Source organism: Botryllus schlosseri, chromosome 11 (assembly GCF_051294905.1).
Source record: "Botryllus schlosseri isolate E-star chromosome 11, Bs_hap1, whole genome shotgun sequence".
Classification (NCBI taxonomy): Eukaryota; Metazoa; Chordata; class Ascidiacea; order Stolidobranchia; family Styelidae; genus Botryllus; species Botryllus schlosseri.
In genome coordinates, this window is record NC_137246.1 from 23,960,768 (window position 1) to 23,985,245 (window position 24,478).

At 40.2% G+C, this 24,478-nt stretch overlaps 1 protein-coding gene and 1 long non-coding RNA gene across 2 annotated transcripts in view; both read right to left on the reverse strand.

Annotated features, from left to right (window-relative positions):
* Positions 1–24,478, reverse strand: part of LOC145449404 (uncharacterized) — a 52,923-nt gene that overhangs the window by 13,909 nt on the left and 14,536 nt on the right. The window contains exons 9-13 of the mRNA XM_080327755.1: positions 15,708–16,042; positions 13,487–13,576; positions 3,288–3,481; positions 1,405–2,671; positions 517–599 (exon numbers count right to left, since the gene is read on the reverse strand). Coding sequence (XP_080183881.1) covers positions 517–599; positions 1,405–2,671; positions 3,288–3,481; positions 13,487–13,576; positions 15,708–16,042 — 1,969 coding nt within the window. The remainder of the gene's footprint in view (positions 1–516; positions 600–1,404; positions 2,672–3,287; positions 3,482–13,486; positions 13,577–15,707; positions 16,043–24,478) is intronic.
* On the reverse strand, positions 7,326–13,480 carry LOC145449417 (uncharacterized). Its single transcript, XR_013918252.1, has 2 exons — positions 13,221–13,480; positions 7,326–13,172 (listed from the first exon to the last, which is right to left on the reverse strand). It is a non-coding gene; the product is annotated as an uncharacterized LOC145449417 (long non-coding RNA).

Here is a 24,478-nt window from a genome sequence, read left to right on the forward strand (position 1 = left end):
GTATAGCTGCAGAATCGCAGAACGCCATAAATCAAGTTGATTAGAATGTTAATAGGGTACCGCGTAGTTTGCCTCGATAAACTCGATATCGCTAAAGCCAATGACGCTGAAGTTAACGTAAGTATATCGCAATGATCATATTAGGAATCAATCCGAATTATAACCTTATAGAGATATATTTGAGCTGCGTTCTAATCCTGATGAATCAGAGCACCCAAAATACATTCAAAACTAGTAGCCTCATACTCACATGAAGTATATTCCTCCATATCATGATTGTACAAAACTGATACTAATAGAGATGCGATATGGATTATACGTATGCTACCATAGGCTTTGGTTCGATTCTGATAGCCTCATTCTCACAATATTATCATTGTTCTACTTCCTTTTATGCTAGTGACCCAGCATCCTATGCGCTAATAGGCTCTAATGACTAAATATTATTAGAACATGACTACAATATCCTTAAAATATGGAATAAGGAAGAAACAAGACGCGTTTCCGATATCGTACCTCATTGGCTTGAATCGGGAAGTCTAAAAATGCGTTGCGTAGATTGTACGTTGTGTGTCTCTTGTGTCGGCTGTTGTCTGTTCCTGCAGGAAGGATGTGATATTGTTTACCGAAAAATACAGATTCCTGCGAATTTACTATACCGAAAAATATGGATTACTGCGAATTTACTGTATCGCCTTATCTATAAATATAACGGGTAAGGTCATTAGCAATAGGGATATCGAAAATGAATCAAGTACCAGAATCCGAAACGAATATTAATCGTCATGATTCGAGTCAAAAACCGAAATATGACTTTTTTAGCACTAAAATTATACGCCGTTTTTCGCTCAGAGTTATATTATCATCAACGACATTTGCGGTTGGTATACTTTCTCCGCCGTGTAATCCTTGAAACCTCGATTGATCGCATCAAGGCGTCCAGCACAAGCAGTTCAAAACATGGCATATTAGTGAAAATTACATTTTGTGAAGTGGCGATCAACACGCAATATTGTCGCAAGAGTGTACGAATAGGGATGTTGGAAATATACCAAATAATATTTAATGTGGTGGACAATTGGCAATACTTTCTTTGCAGTTGCTTATTTGAAATTTCCACATCGCCCGTAGTCCTATAACGTCACAACTAGCGGTACTCGAATATTCGACACGAATCGAATCACCCAGGTACCCGGCCCTAATAATGAATGATCACCGTATAATTTCAAGTCGATACTAGCAGTAACTTATTACGTCAATTCGAGCCGCACGCACCCCCGAAAGATGTCAATGAAAGCCGAGTAATACTATTCAGCGCTGCATTTTAAGTTCAACATGAGTTTTACTACGGTTTGAGTACAATACGAATATACCATTCGAATTCATCAGGTATAAATTACCAACCTTTCTTTTTCCTGCGCGGTAACACCCCGTAGGTTTCCAAAAACGTCTCCTCCGATAATTCCAAAGTTCTCATATTGTCCGCGTGCGTATCGTCCTCACTGCCGCTGCTACTATCGTAAAGCAAGCTACCTTCGGACTGGCACCTAATCAAAACCGCCGGAGACGACGGACGCCTGTGAATCCGGAACGCTTCTTTACGCCTAAGCTTTATTTCAGAGTCTTCCTGGTTTTTGTAGTTGCCTTCGTTTTCGACTGTCGAGTTTATATCCGGAGAGCTGTTGCTCAAGACGGCTTGCTTTCCCAACTTCCGCAATACTTTTTGACGCAAGCTCTTCTGTTTTCTGCCGGTGAAGCGCTGGTGTAAATGGGTTATGCTGCTAGCCCGTTCAAGTCTGTGGAAATTTGCGCTCGCGAAGTTGGCTTTATATATAGGATTTTCAAGTTTTGCAGGAGCGCTTGGCTTATCTTTACACGCGTCCTCTGGATCGCTAAAACTCCGACAGGAGCGATCACAGTTCTGATTACTTACTACTGCTGGCGATGAGACTGTTCGCTCCCGGTCTACGGAATTCTTTTTTCTTTCTCTCACTTTGTCTCTCATAAATCCGTGTCTCTCGAACGGCGCACTGCTGGTGTTGTCCGACGGTGCTCTCTCGTTTGGCTGATGTTTGCTTTCTGCAGACAATGTACTGGGGTCGCGGTGCGAATTACGTTTACGAGGTGGCATTGGTTGTTTGTTGTGTACATCCAATTCCTGGATTGATTCTTTAGCGTCCACTACTGAATTATGATGTAGGTCGACGTCTTTTTTAGATTCAATTCCGGCCATTGCGTTGCGTTTTATGGAATCGCCTTTAATTTTCTGTTTTAATTTTTCGATTTCTCGGCGTTTTGCTTCCAATCGCTTGTTCGACAGAGGTCGTACTGCCGTTTCAGTCGACACGTCCTCTGGTATGCTGGCTTGTTCAGGCGTGAACTGTAAATTTGATGTATGATTCAAGTTACTGGCGCGGTTCCTCACAGTACGAATTGGCTCTTGAGTATCTTCATCGTCGATGAACTTGATATCATCCAAATTTAGACCTTTAGATGACCTTCTACCGTTTGTTGCTGGGTGATCTAGGCTCATGTCACTGTCTCGGTACAGTCCACAGTGGTCTTGTAAAGAATGCGTACTAGGCGACCAATCTCGAGGCGTATGACGCTGAGAAGGTGCTGATGAACAGACTGGGTCGTTCCAAAATTCTTGCCCTACAGCGGCACGACTCTGAAACGAAATATCAAGTTCCACTCAAACTGTAAATTATCGTATACCTGTCTATATCGAAGCCATAACACCAGCATTTAACGCCTCAAACAACTGCTCGATACACTAGGCATAACGTTTCGCTTCGCTGGTTTTTGGAACAATGCCAAGCATCACCTGTTTAGAAGTTAGTCAGATGAAAGAATAGATAGCTCATCAACCCTCATCCTCAGTCACGTTAAGTAGAAAGTATATTTGTACTTTACGTGTTACTGATTACATAAAGCGGAATATCAACAAGACACATACAACATTCGATGTCATACATCTGCTCTTTTCTAGAAAGCAAAATCATCCAGAGACATGATATTAAAAAGCAGCAAGTAGTTGTATAGCCTAATGCCACCAAAACATATTACGTGCCTTGGGCTATGTAAGTCCATGTACTCACGGGATACTTAAAGACGGAAAATGCTTAACTGCTATTGGCAACTTTATCCAATTTGGCAATATTCACAGTACAGATAGCTGTTGCAGGGTATTAGAAGGCAAGTCTTCGCAGTAGCGCGTGATTATGGTACTTATCGCAGCAAACTATATCACTCAAACAAACGGCAGAAGACTGATTGGTCAATACCTGATTTCCGAGGGTGTGAACACTGCGCAGCGAAAGGGTGGATTCAGAAGGGGTGTTTATCAACAACGATCTCCTGCTGCTTCTGCGACCGAACCTTTGCACGTTATTCAATTCTACGAAGGCCTTTATCCAGTATAGAAACTCATCGTTGTTTTTACACAGCAAATGAACTGGCTTATGAGTCCTTCGCCATTCTACAAAATAATAGTTCACACGTTACTAGTAGATGAGACCTTGACCGTGCTGTACTCATATAGCTCTACACACTGATGCGAATTCACGGTGACTGATAAATGCGCTCTGAGCAGCGTGACATCTCCAGCGGTTAATATTTTACTACCTCTGATAGTTCTAGGCATATAGTCAAACCAATACAATTAGAACTTCTCTTCAAACAAGTATGACTAATACGCCTCAAGTTAACTGTGAACATGAGCATGCACTTATGCCACGATCACTGCTATTGATAGAACTTGTCGCAAATCTCGTGCCACTCCTGAACCCCAAGTTTGTTTCTATCAAAAACCGATTTTCGGGGTAAATTAAGTGTTTTAATGCGCGCAAGGGGTAGCATGTCTAGTATGACGCTACGCTGAAGTATGTGGAACACAACAATTATTGGCAACAGCGTAATACCATCGCCCGTTACTCAAAAATTAGCAAGGCGAGAGCTCGAATGGGGCGATGACTTGTTTTTAGCTGGCCAAACGTTTTTGTTAGAAGACACCACTTACAATAAATAGATTGCACATGTTAAGCAGGGGTTCAAGTTGTAACCGTGTTATTCATTTAACGAAGGCTATATATTTAACCGTAGACGTAATAAACATCAAGTGATTTGAAAGAAATGCACCATATGTATTCGATAAAGTAGCTACATCGCATGATTTATCTTAACAGCATGTTCAGTAAAGTTCAGATGACGAAATTTCCAATCTGGTACGGGGTCTAAAATGGAACATGAAAAACTATACATGATTTTGATAGGTTCGATGCGTATTTTAAGCAACATAACATACAGGAGAGCATTAATACACTGGGTGATATGGACTCTCAAAACATGCAACTTCAATTATAATTAAACACATACCTACAACAGAAAAACAACGACCCATATACCGACTATTTTGGCGCAGATATCACACGAGCAGGTTAACAGAAAGTTTAGGGATTGACTTACAGACGTTGACATGGTTTATCTTATCTAGAAATAACACTATACCAATATGTTTTATTGCCTCGGAAGATCTATATAGGTCTACCTTTGTTGAGTACTATCATTCTGCCTTATCCGCGCATCTCCTGATTAACGTATCGCCCATTAAAATCTGCCAAAAATACGTTCGAGATACAGAATAAATACGTTATCAGTCACTATAGCTAACAATGACAGAATCGGAAAACACAGCGCCGACGGCCCACTTGCTTGAAAAGCGGAAATCCTAGCCTCGTTTTTCGGTGGCAACAACGCGGGATAGAAGAAAATTTCATCTAATAATGACAAATAGACTACTGGCCAAATTACCCGACGCCAAAGTCCAGACGTAAAGGAGAAAACTTCTTTTTCCAGAGTCAATATCTTCAGATATGATCAAGTATGGGAATCAAAACAATGAAATAAGTCTCGTCATACGATAATATCCATATGCCTTGTTGAGTTTTAATTTGGGAGATGTAATCACAAAGTGGACGCTGAAGCGATTCAGTTTACGGCGTTTGATTGCCACGATTTATAGTCTCCACTCCATATTTGGCAGTTGGATGATGTCGGGCCAAAATAAAAAGTCGTTCCCATCCGATACAAAACAATAAATATGTCATCAACCTATTGAAATTAAAATTCCGCAATACGAAGATCCAGAATACGTGTTTCGAGTCGTGTATTCGTTTAGTATATGTATTATTAAGAGGAGTAGATTAATTAAAATCTATGACGTGTTGGCAAAAGTATGTTGCATATTTCAATGTTGAAGGCTTATCTTGCGCGATATCAATTCTACGAAATAGTGGGGTGGCACTACCGTACGTTCGATCTAACTTTTCGGAAACGCAACTTGCAATACCTCCTAATATACGATGTGTGTTGGTCAATTCTAAGGAGCACTCAGAACATCTCATTGCATAATACAACATGTGTAATTGTGTAAGCTGTATTTAAACACCCCACATTCATCTTCGATGCAAAGTTTGCAATGTGTCCACGCAATGCTTATTAAACTTTTGAGAGCGCGACCTAAATCTGAGTTTTAATGGTAAAACTCATACATTGAAATGTATTCATTTCTAATGTAAGTATGCTGCTTTTTAACGGGATTGTGTGAAATAAAAAGGCTCAAACAACCTACTGTACGCAACGCAGTTCTATGAAACATAATTCATTACAAATAAGCCAGCGATTCAGCGAGGTTGATGTCACATGTCAGGTATCCTTCATCATTATTTATGCACGACTCTATGCGTAATTCGGTATATTAATGGTCTGCAACGTTTTTCGTGACCCATTACTTTATGAACCTCTGGTCCAACGACAGCTAACATTCCAAGTTCGTCAGAATTTTACTATATTGTGTGCTGAGATTATATCCCAAAAACATAGGGACCACGGACCATACTATATGGAAAGGTCGATCTCCTAACATAGATGCATGCGGTCATTTGTTGTAGAATCGTACTATACCTCATCAGGTGCAGTAACTTTTAGACAAAGTACATCAATGTCGGGTCACTTGACCTTGAAAACAATCATGCTTCTGCTTATTCGCATCGTACCGAAGAGCCTTTGCGTTTTAACTCCGCACAGATATTTTCCATCATTCACGGCGTAGATAAGTGTGACATTTTTAACGCCAGATCGTCTGTGCTAACCGCGTCGGGTGGTGAAATATTTTTGCATCACTAATCGACAAAGCGAATTGCGATCAAACCAAGTTCACGGCGTCCCTGCGTGAAATTAAGCAGACATCTGTGTTGTCCCATACCGATTCAAACATCGAAACCAACATGTCTTGCATGCCTTGACTTGTTTAGCTCCGTGTCACTATGAGATTTGAAGCGGGGATAGTGAGAATATGAAGAGCTGAGTTACAAATTACACACGATGAGCATTGAGCAAACATGACCCTGTCGTGACGGAGACCTCCGGTTTGCTAAAGAGTAAAGATGTGAAATAAGATTTATGTTTTTGGCAGCGAAAGATTGAATTATCAGAAGTCTATGGTTATCACCCTGTTCCGCGGCCAATAGATGCCAGTGTGCCTCTCCCCCACTTCGTGACTGTTGTACAAGCCTATTACCGCGAAAAAATCTCCATCATTGCAAGTATAGTGAGGCAGTGAAAAATACTCTTCGTAGGATTGCATTTAAAACAAATGTTTTACGTTAATTATGCCATATTAGTATAAATACTTTACAAAAAACATGTTTTATGAGCCTACGGACGATTATGACGTTGCAATTGAATATTCGTGACGTCATGGCTTATGAAAGAAAAAAGAAATGTTTTAAACATGTTTGTTTTAAATTGATTTTTGTTATAAACGCAAGGTATGCAGGGTATCCACGAATAGCTTCAACAGTTTACTGTCATCGTTCCAAACTAAACAGCCGATGTGATGCCATTTTGATAACATAAAAGGGCAATAAATGAAGGCAATTTGCTGGCAAAAAGGACAGAGAACGGAATGCAACATTCAAGTAAACAGGAGCGCATCCCACTATACGCAGTACGCGCAGTGCCACGAACACAGGTTCCAAAGAAGTTAAACCACGGATACCATATTTTGAATTTCTATACACTTTCGTGGGAAAAAACATAATTCTACCCACTATGCTTCGAACAGGTACACATCACTCCTGTTTCAAGCACTTTGACGGGTAAGCGACAAGTGCGACTTGACCTTAAAACTAAATTTTATACTGCCCGTCTTATACCAACCACACCGTGTCAGACTTATATACTTAGACTCTTTGAAGTTGTTTTATACAAGTAATGATGACGAAAACTTTACTTTCAAGGGCTCTTACTATATGATGAGACGAGACATGGCAAGATTTTACGGACAATCACAAATCAAAGTCGCCAACGAACTCTTGTACCGAAAAAACGGTCACCCGGTGTTTCAAATAGTGTTTGATCCGCGAGTCGTTTTAATTGAAAAACACCATCTTCCGCGAGTGTGTCGGATATATGTGGGTCAGTATATGAAGAACTCATATTTACCAAACATGGCAGGAGATAATCGATTAACTTATTGCTGCACTGACGCTAACAACACACAAAGAAGTAGTGTAGGGTGCTACTGTGTTGTAAATAGGTACAATGATGGTAGCGATTTTACGTCATCAACCGGACTTCTCGCATTTCAAAAATGATAGGACAATGCCGCTTCCTCTATACTACATGCTAACAACAGTCGTCAGAAGTGTGTAACTGCTGTAACGGCTGGAATGGGACAATACATAATAAGATTAATTTACACAATGAAGCGGGCATCTTGACGAGACCATTTTTATTGGATTGGTCACAGTCCGACTAGTGTCTTACCGAGAAGCCGGATTAATCAGACCCATACATTCGTGTCACGAAAACATCAAACCCCACGGTGAGAAAATTCCAGACCAAATTATGTTCACCCCAGATATTGCGATGAGTAGTTGATCCTATTACAGCTGGTTTAAGTGTATATGAAATAGTATTACGGGAGCTGGGTAGTATCGTTGGCTAATATCATCGTCCGACTTGAATGGATACAGCAAACACGTCATTTATCCAGGGTTAAGATAGTAGGCTATATTTGTCATAACATACGACATAAATAGTGTATTGTGCATTTGATAGGGATAATAATATCGTAATAACAATCTGGTAATTACAGTTTTACCTTGAGCCAGAAATTACGATGGATCGGGTTTATCTCAAAACCAGATTTGAATTCAGGCGTAATTCGAACCGTATTAGGAATTATAACTGTGTATTTTCAAACAGCTTAGGATTTGGAATCAGTGATGGAATTATAAATTATACTGAATATTGATACCGGGGTACGACTTTGGAAGAGATTCGAAACACTACTGTATGTGAAACGGATTCTGGATTGATTTGGATAAGAAGAGGGATTTCAATAATATATTCTTCCAATCTATCAGTTACAGCATCAGGAAACTAAACGTATCCCCTATTTCTTTCCACCCAGTGTGCAATGTGGATGATGTGTTTACATCGCCTAGGCCCAAGTGGGTGTCTGATTTCAAACACTACTCCAAGTCGTTTCGACACATTGATATCTTTTCATTGTATCGCAGTCTTGTGGTGTTTTGAAATGATAAAATTATTATTAAACTGATACAGGGCATAGACGAATCGTATCTGGAGCTGATGTACAAATAAATATACACAAGTCGGCTGATACGTGCGATTGGAGCACCGTGTCAGTTTGGTGTTTACTTCGCAATCTTCAAAGATCGAGATGCCCCACCTGAAGTTTATACCGGTAAGCGACAAAGAGCGACAAGACAAAATAATTGCGATTGAGTCACAATCCGAAACAAAGACGGATCAAACCAGCTGTCTCCGGCACTTTACCATGCATCGAATACCCTGGGAACGCGGTCGGAATAATTGACTGATTAGGCCCGCATGAAATTGAACTGTTATTGAAACAATGTGACTGTAAATGGATATCGGGATGGAGACTTGAAATTTACACTGTGGGACACGGCGGGCTGTATATTCACGTTGCGAAGTCGCCGCGCGGCAGACGACCCCGCGTAGGGGATACCTGTGGTGATGATCGACGGACTATAGAATAATTTCCATAGAGTTTACGTTACTGGCGAGAGACGCACAATGCTCACTCTGCTGCTCCACATATTTATGACGTCCCAGCTAAAGCAGCTGCGCACCGTGCACATCAGGTTAAAATTAAAGCTGTGGCAAAAACCGGGCGTAGGCTATGCATTTACAACAAAAGGATTGTCGGATAAAATCCGGTATACATGAGTGATTTTCGAGCACTGGAATCATTGTGCCCAGCGCTGTCTGCAATCCGCCCAGTAGTATATTGCTGGTTACGAAATGGAAATAATTTTGTATCAGAACGGAAATAACGTAATCATGTAGCAATCGCGAATTCAATGCTGATGTAATTGCCTATTATGGCCAATCATTATTCGTAACAGAACGATGTCGCACGGGTGCGATTTCATTAACGACGACATTAGGGTCACGTATCGCTTTGTTCTGTATTCAAATAAGGCTGTAATTAGCGGCTACACTCGTTTACCGCAGTCGGATAAGTAATTGTGACAGCCACACAAGATATTCCTGGAAATTATTACGTTCCAAGACTTCAGGCGCCGCTGTATAGCCGCGTATCGGGCTGTGGGATAATACTTGGGTAGGTGAAGTGATACTTTTCAGCAGACTATAATAATTTCCTTGCGTCAAAACTGACCATTTGCCATCACGCAGAACAATGTCCCAAACATTGAAATTGCGACGCCTATTACGTTACGGTACCGCGCTTTCATGCGAAACCCAATCCCTAGGATACATTTGTCCGCCGCCTGCGAAGATTTGGAAAGGGCTAGTCGCCACACTGCGCGACAAAACAGTTACAATTTCCTACAATACGTGCCATTGATTTAGCGAGATACACGATATACGCAAACAGACGGACAGTAAAATATTTATTCACGGTTACTGCCCGCGTTTCTGGCGTTCTGTGTATATATTACAAGATGGTCTCGGACTCAAGTGGGCAAAGACTTTTTGATTCGATTCGATTGTTATTGGTTGGTTATGTGGTAGCTGATATTCTAATCGTGTTGTAAATGGTATCGGCGCGTTATGTTTAAAACCAGCGATCGCGCGGCAAATACGCGGCAAAATAAGCAATCATTGTCCATGCACACGTATCGTACTCACAAATATCAACAAGTCGAGTACCTGTAACAGTGATTAATGGCGGCGATGTGCCGCGAAATATAATCAAACGCATGCACGTAGGAAATCGGGCAGGTTCACCTTTAGGGTAGAGGTCAGATGTAATTACTTCCACGATTCGCGCCTTCGTGAAAAACGAGTCGAATCGATGGAAAAGCGCTGACAAATTAGTGCTAGTACGTTGAGAATATCGAACGCACTGGTAAGCAGACTTGGACAACTAGAAAATTTTAATTAGATTTAAATTCGAATTATTGAATTCGCGAAAACTTGGAGATTTGGTCAAGTTCCGTTTATATAAAATCAGATTTCATTCAGATAAGGATGAGAATGGCAAATGTCTGTACAGCAAGCGTGTCTCGTTTCGCCCTACACAGTTCTGAAGCGCTTTCCGGAAATAAGGAAATTAGATTAGAATTAAAATTAAAGCATAAAAACATGTCACAAATTACAGTAGGATGATAGTACTGGCATTTCTCTCGTATTAGTCTAATTACACAACTAAAATTATGTAGTGTCCAAGTTTGCTGGTAAGCATGGATTTGGATGCTGATTTCAAAACACGACTTGGTATTAGTCACCCGACTTTCAGTAGGACTGTTTTCAGTTTATGAATCTGGTGGAAAATTGTCATCGCAAGCCATTTCAGAGAGTATTCAGACAGTAAACGTTATTGCAGTGTTACATCGCAACTCACAGGGTCAGATGGCCCTAATTCGGCATTATTATTAAATTAGAAAAATAGCGGTTTCGTTATTACAAAGTTTGCTGCCCACTGATGCAGGAAGATATGCCCTATGCAGCACCCGGGAATACACATTAAAAAGATTTTTGTCATGTGATTTCAATTGAATTTTAATCCAAGCTCACTACAGCAGTGTGCAATACACACAGTGTCTGTATACATATGGAAAGTTGCAGAAGTTAACACTCGGGTACGAGACTTCTTCCATTCGAATGAAAACTTACCATTACCATCAACCCAGGCAACATCTTTTCCAGACGCTAACAAATGACAATGCAAACGCAATCGCTAATGCAATGGAAGTAATGATAGTGTACACATCTGCACAACCACACTCCAATAGAGAATCCTCAAAATCCTTACGAAATCACGTCACACATTGGCAAGGGTCAAGGACATGTCCATATTGCCGCTATTACAATCGCCACCCGCTAATTTGATGATATTCTAATATATTATGTGGACGACGTTATATTTGCATTTGATTGGAATCGTGCGTTATCGCAGAGGACAAGTAATGAAACCGCTTGAACTTGATCGTGTTTAGAAAACCTTAATCCCATAATTAAGGTCGATTCCTGATTGTAAAATATACCAAGGTGACGAATCGCCTTGTTGAACTTTCACGGAGAAATCCGGCCTCATGTCGACTTCGCGATTGTAAATGATATCGACCTCATCCCGAACTAATAGAATCGCAGGGCTAATATCTTGAAGGTTCGGATTCCATGAGATCACACGAAGAGCAACAAGGTTAATAGGGATCTTAATATGTATATAACATGTTTGCGAAATACTAATATCCGGTTATACAGCTGACTAGGCCGAGTCGTCGATAGCAATTACTTTTTTCAGTCAGAGGGTACGCTTTTTTCTGAAATTATTTATTCAGAAATTTATTGTCACAAGTAGTATGCTGGGAGTATATATAGGGTTACCATATTTTGAAAACGGGAAATGAGGACACTTTTTCAAAATTTTCAAACTTGGAATACCGATGGAAAATACTGAAAATATGGTAAATTTTATCCACTTCGTAGTCGGTTGACAAAAAAAAGTCATCTTTCTCACTCAGAGACCAAAATACTGTTTTTTCGTCACTTTATCAGGTGGTTGACTAAAAAAAGGGTCAACTTTTCTCTCAGCTCCCGAAATACCCGTCACTTCGGTGCTGATTTACGGCATCTCAGTCGAATTTTGCTATGAATTTGACCAAAATTCCTCAAAAAGAGGACAAAATCTCGAAAAGGATGACATTTAGGCGTCCTCGGAGGACATTTTCAAAAACCCGAAAATGGAGGACAAAACCTCCTAAAGGAGGACGTATGGTAACTCTAGTATATATATCTCCTGTGTCGCGACCGTGGAATTTAATTACTTAGTCGCCTATAGATTGGAAAAAAACATCAATCCGTAGTCTTAGTGCTGATTAGAAATTAGGACGGGAGCTGAAGTTTTACCTAAATGCAGTGATCTTAAAACTTCATGATGACGTCACAAACAACTGCGTCGCATAGTACTAGGCCTAAAATTCACGAGGCAAGAGAGCCTCTCTGTCTGGCTACGCCCAAACCTACTATGATCAGTTCATGCTATAAATATACCAATAACCAAGTAAACGACATCATATGATTTCTAGCTACCTTTGAATTTAGAGTAAGAATGTCTCATTCAAAGTAAATCATAAACGGAAATATAAACAAATGTAATCGAATGAGTGTGTTAATACTGTTTTACACGCATTTGTAACTTTTTCAATAAAGCTCCACACTCATTTTTCTCATAAATACAGTTAACATGTACATTGACCTGTCTACCATGCGAGTATATTAATAGACTACATAGCATTCCAATATTTACTTGGGTATATATTAGTTACTGACGTACTGTACGACTAACTATTTCGTGTAGCAGCGCGTAGTTGAACACGAAAATACACTTGTATATCAAAGACGGTTACGTCATGTTTACCTATGTCTGAGAACAAATATTATGCCAGTCGAAGAGCTGATAACCATACAGATATATGGCCATACGTTCGCGGGTGCTAATAGCAAACGTAGGCTAATGTCGTAAGTGGGACTGGGAAATGTCTCCTTCCATATGAATATTTGTGCGATGGCATTCGAAAAGCGAGAAATGCGGAAGGTTCACTGGTATTTGGCGACACCACACGGATTGATGTACAAGAAATAACCTGTAAGTGACGTGAGAAAGTGTAATGCAATGTCGAGCGTGATATGACGAGTGTCACAAATTTTTGCTTAGATATCACCTGTGACATTGTGCTTTCATAAATCTTGTGAAATTGCTATCTTACGTCAGAAATAAATCGCATTCGATATTCGAAGTTATTAGTCCTCAACCTTCAGCTTATTTTTCACTAATGTCAATGACATCGGATTTCATCAGAATGCCAACGTACAAAAGAAACTTTAGACTATAAAACTTTATATGGAAATCCTTCAAAGATACAACAATGTATATTCGTTGAATGAACTGTAAAAATACCTGCGTCTAACGGGAGTGTTGAGGAGTCGCCTGCGAATGTGAAGGTATGATAGGAATGTGGCATCAGTTGAAAGGCTGTTCCCTTTTTACCTGTCGAAGAAACGGTATATGTTTGAAATGTAATGCACGGACGAGAGATATGGTTCTATCAGATTTGAATTCAGACGCGGTAATAACGGATGCAATGGTTTTCACCCAGGTACGGATTTCCAATTATTCAGAATTTGGATTCGAATTGGGACACGGAATTACGGTGGCTTCCTAGATTTCTTTCGATTTTTGAACGAATTTGAGAGTCACAACTGGATTATTTCAGTTGTTGATTTGAATATGAAAAGTATTATCCCTGATTAGGTTCAAATTCGCAGGAGGTGCGTGTGGTTCATCTCGCATCGCAGTATGAATTGGGCACGTCATGGGGCTACTCCTACATTCTAACCGCCAGGTTCACACTTCGGTATCTGTCGATGCTATAACGAAGTACCTGCATTACTTTAGTACTGCAGTATGTTTTGTGTATGTTTTGTGCCACTATGCTTACTCAAGTGTTACGTTTTTTGACTACCTCTGCTTCTACACGACAGGTTTTTTAGGCAGGCAAGAGTATATATTTGATAGACTTTGGCAGTTGTAAAGTAGAAAATAGTTTTGCTTGTATCATTTTGCATAAGTGTAATTGTCATAACGACGGGGTGAAATAGTCAATGTATCTTAGTGTATCACGATAATATATCACGAATATATTTTCGAACATAGCACCGTTTGGAGAGTGATTAGAGTGAAAGTTGTTGCAACTTTTGCAACTTTTTTACGACTTCCGGTACCATCCAAGAAACTCAGAATCTGTGTACTATCATAATTTAAGCTGTTTGGAGAAATTTTATAGTGCAAGTTTTCGCAAGTTTTTCTATTTTTCATGCAAATTTTTACAGCAACCGGGTAAAATCATTTCCGCAGGATTCAAACCTAAAGAACATAAAAGTGTATGCATGAGCGTGATCGATTGAATAGAGACGAAAGAAACGGAACAAGCATACGTCCTGGGAATCTTAAACTGTTAGGTTATACACCGAAATCTTTCTACTCTCTCACACTCTAATAATTTAAATAGAATTGTAAATGCAACTTTTTACTGCAACTTTTGGTAAAATCAAGTGCAACTTTCTCGCGATTTTAGTGCAACAAAAACGTACCCTAGTCCTTAGTAATTTTTCGTCGGTCTGTCGACCAAATCAACTCGAGTACTGCTTGCGCATATTCTACGTCCACTCGAATGAAAACAATATTTATTCTATTGACATGCTTGACACACGGCCAAAAATGCACGTGAAGACGGCTTATTCTGAATATGAGGCGAAAACGGCCAATTCAACGTAAAGTAGACGATAAAACCGATTTTCGGAGCACCTATACTCGTAAAAACGACCTTTTCCAGTCAATCCACCAGCGATCAGAGTTAGGTGAATAAATTTCCCGTTTACATGTCCTCTTTTTCGGATACGCAAATATGGGGGGCGAAAACTTGTGTCGAGCTTGATAAGGGGGCGATGAGTCGAAAAGGTTGGGAACATGCCGCGCGCTATATGTTTCCTATGCTGCGACACAACTAATCCAGGTTTCAAGGATTCCACAGTGGAAAATAGTATTGAAACTATAATAATCCTCGTTGATAGATTTAGCATTAGTGACAAGGAGCGTATTATTTCAGTAGTCGAAAGATCATCTCTCTCTCGGGTTGCATTTAAATATAACGGTTGTTCCAAACACTTTGTTTAAAAAACTGTTTTAAAAAAATGTGTTTCTTTTAAGTTGTGAAATCATGCCATAATTGTGTAAATACTTTCCAAAAAACATGTTGTATGAGCCTACAGACAATTACCACCCGATATAGCCGACGTATATACGATATGGGATGGTTGGAAACCTCAAAATAGCCGGTTCAACAGTTACGTAGATATTTCGGGAAAGGAGCTATATTTACCCTATATTTTCAATTGTTAACGTCAATCCACTATGACGTCACTATTAAATATACGTGACAAAACGAAGGTTTTGTTTTATACATGTTTGTTTTAAATCGATTTTCGTTTTAAATGCAACCCTATCTCTCACTACTCGTCTTGAACCATTAGAATTATTACTAAATACTCAACTCAATGCATAAAACTATTCCACACTATCCGAATTGCCGCGCAGTGCAATCCGCGCGAAACAACTTTACCTTGCTCCACGTTTTCAATTTCACATCCGCCCGCCAAGTTGATGACAGACAGTATCCCGCCCAAGGAAATCTGACCAGAAAAACTTTGCCTGCGTTTGATTTTCTTCGAATACTGCGCCCACTCCGCTTGCCTCGACTCCTCAAAGTCCTTTCTCGACTTGTACAGCGTCAGCAGTCGATCATTAGTCAGAACTGCCCAGGTCTTGTTCAACGCCAGCCGCCGGCGACGGTACAAGTCACCTTGCATCATAACGTTGGACGACGCGCTCGGCGTCGACAGTGACGAAGTATCCGCGTCTGTGATTCCGTGCAATGAGTCTTCACCGAGTTGGCGCCTGTGCGGGCAAGTTGATTGAATACGGAAGTACAGTCACCAGTAACGGTGTATTTAGCCTTCTGACCGGGCTGGTTCGTTAATGAGAGGTTTGTGATGATTAGGGCGATTTTTATTTACAAAATGTCAAAAAAGTCAAAGTTTTGTCAAAATTGTAGCGTTAGGTTAAAAAATTGTAAAAATTATTTACAAGGTAAAAAGTTTTTTGCAACCTGCATTTCGTTTGTATCGTAGATGTTTGCACTGTCGGTGAACCTATCATTTGACATTTTACATTGTAGACGGCCCATTGTCTACTCATTGTGAATCATCAACTGCCAAATGAAACAAGTAAGTTGACATGGTGGTATGCTCAACGCACCGCAATAGGCAATACCCTAACTGAAGCAAGACGGCGTAGGCATCGGTTCTTATGTCAAGAAGCGCATGATGAAAAATTGTCGCAATATTATCGGAATGAAGCAGCGCGGTGTGTCACCAGCAGTGTATGCATAACTTCAGTGTTGTCAGTCAACAACTGCTGCTGTTGAACGTTCTTTCTCCATTCTTGACAAGCTACTTAGTAAGGACAGCCCGAGAATGTAGGAAAGTATCTTTCGTTACACTACAACAAATTTCAATTTTTTCTACCATAATTCGTGATGTAAGTGCTGGTATTCCTCATAAGCCCAGATTTCGTTAAAATGAAGTTTTTTCATGTGAAAATTTGTCAGTTTTTAAGTGAAAAAAGTTTTTTCAGGCCAAACTACTTCGTAAGGACAGACAGTACCAACCAGAAATAAAGACAAGTAGTACAATTCTAACAATATGTGCGAAAACACCTAGTTTACATACACGAGAGCAACATTTTGTCAAAATTAAGGTGAAAAATGTCAAAAATCACTCGGTGTCAGAAAATAGTAACCTGGAAGATTCTGAGAATGAACCGAGTAACTGTACACTGTACAGTGAACGCTGTAAACTAAAATCGCGTTTTCGCCACAGCGTAGGGTGTAAATCAGGTAGTAGGTCATTTTTGTAACAGAATTTTCAATTGAACAGTATATTCATATTGAAATGAACCTGAATATTTTCGGCTTCAATTGTATATTGAAGTTCTGTACCTCCAAGAAGCTCTTCTAACAGAATTTTGCATTCACGCCCATTCCAATGGTCGAAAACGAGTGAAATGCACCAATTCTTGAGAAGTTATATCCCAGGATTGGAGTTTAGGTTCTGTTTTCGTCTAACACCCCCAGAAGGCCCAAAAAGTTGGCACAAACAAACAGAAATCGGTGCACCCATGGAGTACAGTATAGCTACATGATGATTGGTGCATTTGACTCGTTTTCCCCCACTCGGACGTTAGAAAGAGAATTTAGGATACAGAAAGTGCCGATGGCCTGATTCGCAACGTGTACGCTATGGTTGGAATCAGGGAAACACACCTATATAGCCTACCACCCGTGTGTTCACAGTGTATAGAAGAAAAAATTGGACTAACTGTGCAATGATATGTTTCGGATTGGTTGCGAGCTTGCGACGCGGAGAGCAAGCGGACGAAAGTAAGAGCATTTAAATGCACGTAGGTATAGGGCTCCAGAAAATTCAGGCATTGTGACGACGCGATGAGTGATCGAGTAATCGACATTCAGGTGGATGAGCGAATGTATTTGAAATTGAATCGACTGCGACTGCTCACTGCTCAGTGCTCACTGCTCAGTAATAACTTCCGGTTTAATCTATTCTACTGTTATTATTGAAAAATAGTATCACCGCCTGTACTCAAACTACGGTACCAGATTACAGTGAACTTACGCATGGGCTAAGGCGCAACCAAACGTTCCATATAATACACAGTTGTGGATGTCGCGAAACAATAACTTCATATTGTTAATTTATTCGCTAAAAGCTTTTCGACTAACTCTCATCAGTAGCGAACGTTAGTGATGGGGTGAATCAAATTCGAAATGTAAGAACTATTTTGTCTGTATGACGTAATAATAACAAAAACAAACAACTAGTAGACGGGCTAGATACGGTAGTAACGGTACAAAACAAACGTTAACGAGTACATATTCGGTTATAAATAACCGAAAACACAACACATAACATTAATGAAATATTCCAAGAGTGTAGAGGCGTTCCTTCTGGCGACAGAGAATCGGCTTTCGTAGCTTTATGATCGTAGATTCCAGGACCTTTAAATGAAACAGAGAACGGCCACGAGCAAGTATAGAAAATTGACTGTCATTGTAATGATCAGCACATTCTGGATGGGATAAGAGATGCTGTCCAATAGCCGAATTACAAGCAGTAACTTGATCATAATCACGCAGTGTGTCAACAGACTGCGATGAAGGAGTTGGAGAAACAATATTTATTCTAATTTGCCGTGGGACATGCTGGCGAATTCTTTGCTGCAAGCGCTGAGACGTGCGACCTACATACCGACTGTCACATCGGCACGTGTATTCATATATTATGTTGCTTTGATTTGTCGCAGGTAGCACATCCTTTTGCGTTGCAGGCATCAGAGATTTCGTCATGAAGATTATCTGAGGTTCTACTTGTGAAAAACAATGGCTCACTGACGATTTAATTTGTTTTTCAAACCTGTTGGACACTTTCCCAATCCAAGGAAGATGCAAATAAACAGGACATTTTCTAGGTCCAAACGGTTTAACTTTTCTGAAATCTTTGAGTTTACGATCTATGGTCATTTTAATGATATGATCAGGATAACCATTTGACTGAAAGATTGACCGAATGTTCTCCAATTCAGAATCAAGTTTGACTTTACTACAAATCATCAGAGCCCTGTGTACCAGAGTTCTTATCAAATTTACTTTACGTTTTACTGGACAGAAAGAATCCCACGAAATGTATTGCCCACTGAATGTAGGCTTACGGTAAACTGATGTAACAAAATTAGCACCCGTCTTTTCCACTACAACATCAAGGAATGCTAATGAATTATTGACCTCTTTTTCCATGGTGAATTTCAGTGATGGGTGAAGACCATTCAATTTGCTCAGAAACAAATCACACTGGGATTCATTTTCAAATATGGCGAAGGTGTCATCAACATATCTTTGATACATTAATGGTCGATCAATATCTTCGAATAACCGTTTTTCGTAATACCCCACAAAAATGTTAGCCAGAATGGGACCAAGCGGCGATCCCATTGCAACACCATCGATCTGTGTATATATGGTGTTATTGAAACTAAATTCGACATCACAAGTGATCAATCGCATTAATTTAACAAAAGAAGACCTTGAGAATGGAGGAGATGGAAGGACACCACCATAGAGTTCATTGGCACAAATCTCTATAGTCTCTTGAACTGGCACGTTCGTGAATAAACTAGATATATCAAACGAACACATAGAGATTTCGGACTCATCGAGATCAACATTACGAATGGTATCAGCAAATGTGAACGAGTCACGAATGCAGTTACCACCATAGAACAAACTCACCGGCTCAAGATATCTCGCAATCCACTTCGCAACTTTGTGATACGCTGATCCAACCATCGATAGTATCGGACGTAAGGGTACATTCGATTTATGGGTCTTCGGAAGACCATACATACGTGGTCGAATGGAGCCAGTGGGTCTGATGTCGTCGTATTCAGCAGAAGAGATTTTTCCCGCCTTCTTGAGGGTCAATAGTAGACGCTGAATACGAGCTTCTATCTTGGAGGTGTTGTCATTGTCACACGCAGGGCCAAGGATTTCGAATTTAGACTTGTCGCCAAGAATTAAATCCATTTTAGAAATGTAGTCACACTTATTCAAAATGACTACACCAGATCCTTTATCAGGTTTGGTTATGTGAATTGACTTATTGGATTTCAGGGATCTGATGCTCCTGTAGCAATCGGAAGTCATCGTGAAATCACTTCTGTCGATTGGAGTTCCACAAAAACCATGCGCTAAGCTACTTAGTTTGGCTTTAAGGGCCACAATTTTCTCACTGTGTTCCTTTGCTCTGCTTTCATCATCAAATTTCTGGTGATGATGTGACAATTGTCCAAGTAATACCTCAAATTCAGCAAAGACTTCCTCACGCTTGATTTCTGTCGGTGGCACAGAAAAATCCAGACCAAGAGATAGTACCAACTCTTCTGTGTCACTCAGCTCATAGTCCGATAAGTTGGTAATAACCTTACTACCAGCAACTGCCTTGGTACCGTATCGTGTCTTGAGAAGCAAGCTGATGTTACGCTCATTCTGCCGTACCTTCTCATCCTCTTTACGTGCATCAATTTTGGCCATATAACGACAAAACCGTATCAGGTCAAAATAAGATAGAAACTGCACTGCCTGCTGCTTAAGCTTGGCACAACGTTGAGTTACGGTACTCATCTCTTTTACGCTGTTCTCGATCTCATCATGTAAAAATGCACTCTCAATCCTGGAGTTGATGCGAGCACGCGATTTCTCTATCCTCGTCTTCAGAAACTTTGGTACAACTCTTTTCTTTATACAAGCCTTAAGAAAGGCTACATGATACCGTAGATTTCGAATTTTCCCCCGAGTTCTGACCAACTTATTCAGGATCTCCAATTGTTGGTCACTGTACCGTTTGCGAAAGTATTTAAACAAGTGATTTGTGGTACAGAACTTCAGAATAACGCGAAACAATAACTTCATATTGTTAATTTATTCGCTAAAAGCTTTTCGACTAACTCTCATCAGTAGCGAACGTTAGTGATGGGGTGAATCAAATTCGAAATGTAAGAACTATTTTGTCTGTATGACGTAATAATAACAAAAACAAACAACTAGTAGACGGGCTAGATACGGTAGTAACGGTACAAAACAAACGTTAACGAGTACATATTCGGTTATAAATAACCGAAAACACAACACATAACATTAATGAAATATTCCAAGAGTGTAGAGGCGTTCCTTCTGGCGACAGAGAATCGGCTTTCGTAGCTTTATGATCGTAGATTCCAGGACCTTTAAATGAAACAGAGAACGGCCACGAGCAAGTATAGAAAATTGACTGTCATTGTAATGATCAGCACATTCTGGATGGGATAAGAGATGCTGTCCAATAGCCGAATTACAAGCAGTAACTTGATCATAATCACGCAGTGTGTCAACAGACTGCGATGAAGGAGTTGGAGAAACAATATTTATTCTAATTTGCCGTGGGACATGCTGGCGAATTCTTTGCTGCAAGCGCTGAGACGTGCGACCTACATACCGACTGTCACATCGGCACGTGTATTCATATATTATGTTGCTTTGATTTGTCGCAGGTAGCACATCCTTTTGCGTTGCAGGCATCAGAGATTTCGTCATGAAGATTATCTGAGGTTCTACTTGTGAAAAACAATGGCTCACTGACGATTTAATTTGTTTTTCAAACCTGTTGGACACTTTCCCAATCCAAGGAAGATGCAAATAAACAGGACATTTTCTAGGTCCAAACGGTTTAACTTTTCTGAAATCTTTGAGTTTACGATCTATGGTCATTTTAATGATATGATCAGGATAACCATTTGACTGAAAGATTGACCGAATGTTCTCCAATTCAGAATCAAGTTTGACTTTACTACAAATCATCAGAGCCCTGTGTACCAGAGTTCTTATCAAATTTACTTTACGTTTTACTGGACAGAAAGAATCCCACGAAATGTATTGCCCACTGAATGTAGGCTTACGGTAAACTGATGTAACAAAATTAGCACCCGTCTTTTCCACTACAACATCAAGGAATGCTAATGAATTATTGACCTCTTTTTCCATGGTGAATTTCAGTGATGGGTGAAGACCATTCAATTTGCTCAGAAACAAATCACACTGGGATTCATTTTCAAATATGGCGAAGGTGTCATCAACATATCTTTGATACATTAATGGTCGATCAATATCTTCGAATAACCGTTTTTCGTAATACCCCACAAAAATGTTAGCCAGAATGGGACCAAGCGGCGATCCCATTGCAACACCATCGATCTGTGTATATATGGTGTTATTGAAACTAAATTCGACATCACAAGTGATCAATCGCATTAATTTAACAAAAGAAGACCTTGAGAATGGAGGAGATGGAAGGACACCACCATAGAGTTCATTGGCACAAATCTCTATAGTCTCTTGAACTGGCACGTTCGTGAATAAACTAGATATATCAAACGAACACATAGAGATTTCGGACTCATCGAGATCAACATTACGAATGGTATCAGCAAATGTGAACGAGTCACGAATGCAGTTACCACCATAGAACAAACTCACCGGCTCAAGATATCTCGCAATCCACTTCGCAACTTTGTGATACGCTGATCCAACCATCGATAGTATCGGACGTAAGGGTACATTCGATTTATGGGTCTTCGGAAGACCATACATACGTGGTCGAATGGAGCCAGTGGGTCTGATGTCGTCGTATTCAGCAGAAGAGATTTTTCCCGCCTTCTTGAGGGTCAATAGTAGACGCTGAATACGAGCTTCTATCTTGGAGGTGTTGTCATTGTCACACGCAGGGCCAAGGATTTCGAATTTAGACTTGTCGCCAAGAATTAAATCCATTTTAGAAATGTAGTCACACTTATTCAAAATGACTACACCAGATCCTTTATCAGGTTTGGTTATGTGAATTGACTTATTGGATTTCAGGGATCTGATGCTCCTGTAGCAATCGGAAGTCATCGTGAAATCACTTCTGTCGATTGGAGTTCCACAAAAACCATGCGCTAAGCTACTTAGTTTGGCTTTAAGGGCCACAATTTTCTCACTGTGTTCCTTTGCTCTGCTTTCATCATCAAATTTCTGGTGATGATGTGACAATTGTCCAAGTAATACCTCAAATTCAGCAAAGACTTCCTCACGCTTGATTTCTGTCGGTGGCACAGAAAAATCCAGACCAAGAGATAGTACCAACTCTTCTGTGTCACTCAGCTCATAGTCCGATAAGTTGGTAATAACCTTACTACCAGCAACTGCCTTGGTACCGTATCGTGTCTTGAGAAGCAAGCTGATGTTACGCTCATTCTGCCGTACCTTCTCATCCTCTTTACGTGCATCAATTTTGGCCATATAACGACAAAACCGTATCAGGTCAAAATAAGATAGAAACTGCACTGCCTGCTGCTTAAGCTTGGCACAACGTTGAGTTACGGTACTCATCTCTTTTACGCTGTTCTCGATCTCATCATGTAAAAATGCACTCTCAATCCTGGAGTTGATGCGAGCACGCGATTTCTCTATCCTCGTCTTCAGAAACTTTGGTACAACTCTTTTCTTTATACAAGCCTTAAGGGCCTGTTTAGGCCCTTTAGGCCGTTTGGACCTAGAAAATGTCCTGTTTATTTGCATCTTCCTTGGATTGGGAAAGTGTCCAACAGGTTTGAAAAACAAATTAAATCGTCAGTGAGCCATTGTTTTTCACAAGTAGAACCTCAGATAATCTTCATGACGAAATCTCTGATGCCTGCAACGCAAAAGGATGTGCTACCTGCGACAAATCAAAGCAACATAATATATGAATACACGTGCCGATGTGACAGTCGGTATGTAGGTCGCACGTCTCAGCGCTTGCAGCAAAGAATTCGCCAGCATGTCCCACGGCAAATTAGAATAAATATTGTTTCTCCAACTCCTTCATCGCAGTCTGTTGACACACTGCGTGATTATGATCAAGTTACTGCTTGTAATTCGGCTATTGGACAGCATCTCTTATCCCATCCAGAATGTGCTGATCATTACAATGACAGTCAATTTTCTATACTTGCTCGTGGCCGTTCTCTGTTTCATTTAAAGGTCCTGGAATCTACGATCATAAAGCTACGAAAGCCGATTCTCTGTCGCCAGAAGGAACGCCTCTACACTCTTGGAATATTTCATTAATGTTATGTGTTGTGTTTTCGGTTATTTATAACCGAATATGTACTCGTTAACGTTTGTTTTGTACCGTTACTACCGTATCTAGCCCGTCTACTAGTTGTTTGTTTTTGTTATTATTACGTCATACAGACAAAATAGTTCTTACATTTCGAATTTGATTCACCCCATCACTAACGTTCGCTACTGATGAGAGTTAGTCGAAAAGCTTTTAGCGAATAAATTAACAATATGAAGTTATTGTTTCGCGTTATTCTGAAGTTCTGTACCACAAATCACTTGTTTAAATACTTTCGCAAACGGTACAGTGACCAACAATTGGAGATCCTGAATAAGTTGGTCAGAACTCGGGGGAAAATTCGAAATCTACGGTATCATGTAGCCTTTCTTAAGGCTTGTATAAAGAAAAGAGTTGTACCAAAGTTTCTGAAGACGAGGATAGAGAAATCGCGTGCTCGCATCAACTCCAGGATTGAGAGTGCATTTTTACATGATGAGATCGAGAACAGCGTAAAAGAGATGAGTACCGTAACTCAACGTTGTGCCAAGCTTAAGCAGCAGGCAGTGCAGTTTCTATCTTATTTTGA